Below are 4191 nucleotides of genomic sequence, written 5' to 3'. Positions count from 1 at the left end.
GAAACTGAAAGCTGATTTAATGCATGACGGAACTCGAGCTCTTTTAGCACGTTTCTGTATGACAGAACCGAAGCTGACTAAGCGCATGTCTTTGCGACAGACTAATGGAAGTGTGAGTATGGATGAACTTATATATCTTATTTAATTGTAGTGGGAAATCACAAATTACAATCAGCTGCGCATCAGCTGATGCTGGCTGTCACGTCGTGATCTGCCTGAACTGAGCTCCATTCGTCACTCAAACTATATTTGTGTGACCTTTGAATATAATCATTGTGATCAGTATATATATAATACAGTAATATACACTGCATGCTGATATTAGCTCACTGGCTTTTAAATCCATCATTTTCACGATGATCACTAGAAATGCACTGGAAATGCATTATATATTGTAACGGCTGGACCAATCAGACACATTATTATTTGTTATATTTAACAAATAATCCATAACACTCCTCACCCAACAAGCAAACCATTACTCGCCATTAAATTCATAGACACAAGTCTTTCTACGAATAAACGTGCATATCCCTGGGACATTGTGTATTTTTACTGTTTTGTAATTATTTCTGGCAGCTGATCTAATTATTTATAATTGATAATAAGTTATTTATTCAGATTTCCCTCGAGCTAATTAACTACCATGTAAGTAATACATTATGGTAGTTTATCCAAACTTGAAGATAAGGTATGAAGTTTCCTACAAACGTTCATCATTTGACTAGTGTTTATGAGATGGCCTGAACGTGTAAGTGTGTATGTGCATCTCACCAGATGTCAAGAGAGGTGGAGTAATCTGTTGACCCCAGCAGCACATCAGGAGGTCTGTACCAGAGAGTGACCACTTCATTCGAGAATGTCTTTGTGGGCACTGACTTTGCACGTGCAAGACCTACAGTAGACAAAACAAACCATTAAACTCTTTGTGAATGTGTTCTCTGTTAATTAAGAGATAAGTCTTTGGGTATGTGAGCGATTGGGCCTACCGAAGTCAGCAAGTTTGAGCTCTCCCCGGTCACTGATGAGAAGGTTCTGAGGTTTTAGATCTCTATGCAAAACTTTCTGCCGATGGCAATAAGCTAGACCTCGCAATAGCTGAAACAGGAAAATCTATAAGGTGGCAACAAAGAGTACAAAAAATCATTCCAAAATCAGGTGCTTACCGCTGTTGTAAACCATGCTTCCAAAATATTTTAATAATGTGCATTTAACAATTAACTTAACTACACAGAGGCTAATGTGTGTATATGGCTTTGCTTTTGTTGATCATTTATCTACATGGCAGCGGCTTGTTCTCTCCTTGATATATTTTTTCAGTTTTCTCGTTTCTTTTGCAGCAGCTAGAGTTCTTACAAGAACCAGGAAGTATGACCATATTAGCCCGGTTCTGTCAACACTGCACTGGCTCCCTATTAAACATCCTATAGATTTTAAAATCTTGCTTATTACTTATAAAGCCCTGAATGGTTTAGCACCTCAGTATTTGAACGAGCTCTTGTTACATTATAGTCCTTCACATCCGCTGCGTTCTCAAAACTGGCAATTTGATAATACCTAGAATATCACAATCAACTGCGGGCAGAAGATCCTTCTCCTATTTAGTGCCCAAACTCTGGAATAACCTACCTAACATTGTTCGGGAGGCAGACACACTCTGTCAAGTTTAAAGTGGACCAAAATTCCTTCACAGCCCTGTAAAAGACTCATTGCAAGCTATCCAGTACGTATTCTGACCAGATGGTGGATCAGCACCTAGAGAGGACCTCTACAGCCCTGAAAGACAGCGGAGACCAGGACAACTAGATGAGCCCCAGATACAGATCCCCTGTAAAGACCTTGTCTCAGACGACCACCGGGACAAGACCACAGGAACCAGATGAGTCCTCTGCACAATGTGACTTTGCTGCAGCCTGGAATTGAACTGCTGGTTCGTCTGGTCAGAGGAGAACTGGCCCCCGACTGAGCCTAGTTTCTCCCAAGGTTTTTTCTCCATTCTGTCACCGATGGAGTTTTGGTTCCTTGCCGCTGTCGCCTCTGGCTTGCTTAGTTGGGGACACTTCATTTCCAGCGATATCGTTGACATGACTGCACAGAGACTATTTAAACTGAACTGAGCTGGATGTTGACATCACTGAATTCAATGATGAACTGTCTTTAACTGAAAAATGAGTGTTTACGATTATCATTTTGCATTATTGATACAATATTTTCCTAATTAATGCTGTACAGTTGCTTTGACACAATCTGTATTGTTAAAAGCACTATATCAATAAAGGTGACTATATCTTTATCCCGGTTTTCTTGTTTCTTTGCTAGTTTCGCTCGGTATCCTCCTGCTTGTTATACCTAGAGTATTAAAAGGTACACCATATTTTGCACTATATTGTTTGTGCACTATATTCCTCAACTATATTCTGTCTTCTGAAGCCATATAATGGATTTGCCTGATAAAGAAACTAAAATTGTAATTATGCAGAGAAAGCCTTCCCCTCTGCCTTAGTCTGTTCAGGAGAAGCTGTGTTGTGCAAGGTTTGACGTGAATGATGACAAACCTCGTTGGTATTGGACAGTGATGAATGCAGTCATGAATCATTTCACTTTGAAAGCTACTGCGAAAAGGCACTGTTTTGCTTCCATTTTGTTGCCTGTTTTAATTTGATATGTTTAATTAATTATTTTAAATAAATTTTATTATCTATTTATTTTATTAAATCGATGCCTTTGTTTCTGTAGCTAAATTCTGCTACAAAATAGTTTTTTCTCCTCAGTGACTTTCCCTCATGCATGACTTTTTTAGTATTATTTGTTAAGGATAATAAACATACTAATTTTAAACTAAACTTAAAAGCTTAAAATTGTTTAAACAGTCATAGCAGGCAGATATACAGCATGTCTTCGCCCCTAACCTTTACATTATAAACGCTCATTATGCTCCCACAGTCATCCAAATACTGTTTGAGGTCCCTCTCCTGGAAAAGACAGAGCACAAATTAATTAGAATTAGGTGGACAAAATTAGATGAATAAAATATATGCACGTCACCCACCAAGTACTCGAAGACTAGTGTAAGGCACTTCTCTGTGTGAATGATGTCGTGGAGGGTGACAATGTTGGCATGTTTCAAGTTCTTCAGAAGAGACACTGACAGAGAGAGAAATATCATCACATCAAATCAGCATCAATTAAAACATCACAAGAAGTGATCGTTCTCTACACTTACAGCCTGGCACGGTTACTGTAGTCTACTAGGAAAATTGTGTTAAATAATCCCAAGAGCAATATACATGCATTAAGAATACTAGACCCTTGAGTACACTTGTATATCTACCAAGTCACTAAATGCTATCTAGTTAAATTTTGGTTTTAATAATGGCCAAACACAAATAAAAAATGTTCCCATAAACAAATCAGTCTCAGCTAGAAGCTGCATTGAACGGTACACTCTAAACACCAGCTTTATCTATGAGACTGAAGGCAAAACTCTCAGATTCTGCTGGTAAATATCCCAAATCAAGATTAGACGGTAAATTATTTGAAATGAGCATTATGGGTGGATGAACTAAGTTGGAGTTGTTGATCTGTTGTGGAAACAGATCTTATTAAAGTCTGTGAGAAGTGACCTACAAGCCAAATACCTATGGCAAGTACTTCAGAAAGCACAAGATGAAAACTGTATGCAGGATTCTTTGATGAATGATACGGCATTCATTAGAAACTGATCCAAATTTCTAAAGACGTCTGTAAACACATTTTTAGTTATTTTCAATCTATTTAATGCATCCAAAAAGCACTGTACCTTCTCGTATGGCGGTGCAAGGTGCGCCTTCTTCATACTCCAGCCTGATTTCTTTCAGAGCCACTAGATTATCCGTTAGTTTACTACGACCCTTAAACACTGTTGCATATGTGCCCTGCAAACACATACAATATGCTGTTCAATGGCATTAATGATGTGTAATGGCCTTTGCATTTATATAAAAAGACAAGCTGTCAAATTATCAGAAAAGAACTAAGACTGTCTTAACCAGTGTCTTTAACACATTACAAGTAATGCCAGTTACGTAACCAGATTACTTTTTCAAGTAACTAAAACATTACTTTTTAATGTACAAGAAAATATCTGAGTTACTGTTTCCTCATTTATTGACCGCCATGATGAGAGAAATCAGGAGCTGTGTGAATGTCAAC

The 4191-nt window shown here is 38.0% G+C and overlaps 1 protein-coding gene across 1 annotated transcript in view; it reads right to left on the bottom strand.

Moving 5' to 3' along the window:
- The window catches only part of LOC107573778 (cyclin-dependent kinase 16), a 65017-nt gene that overhangs the window by 24216 nt on the left and 36610 nt on the right, over positions 1–4191 (bottom strand). The window contains exons 9-10 of the mRNA XM_016260226.1: positions 990–1113; positions 775–895 (exon numbers count right to left, since the gene is read on the bottom strand). Coding sequence (XP_016115712.1) covers positions 775–895; positions 990–1113 — 245 coding nt within the window. The remainder of the gene's footprint in view (positions 1–774; positions 896–989; positions 1114–4191) is intronic.

This window comes from Sinocyclocheilus grahami, unplaced genomic scaffold (genome assembly GCF_001515645.1).
Source record: "Sinocyclocheilus grahami isolate Dianchi unplaced genomic scaffold, SAMN03320097.WGS_v1.1 scaffold2031.1, whole genome shotgun sequence".
NCBI classification, from domain to species: domain Eukaryota; kingdom Metazoa; phylum Chordata; class Actinopteri; order Cypriniformes; family Cyprinidae; genus Sinocyclocheilus; species Sinocyclocheilus grahami.
Note: the sequence above shows the minus strand (reverse complement) of the source record. Positions and strands in the feature narration are given on the sequence as shown.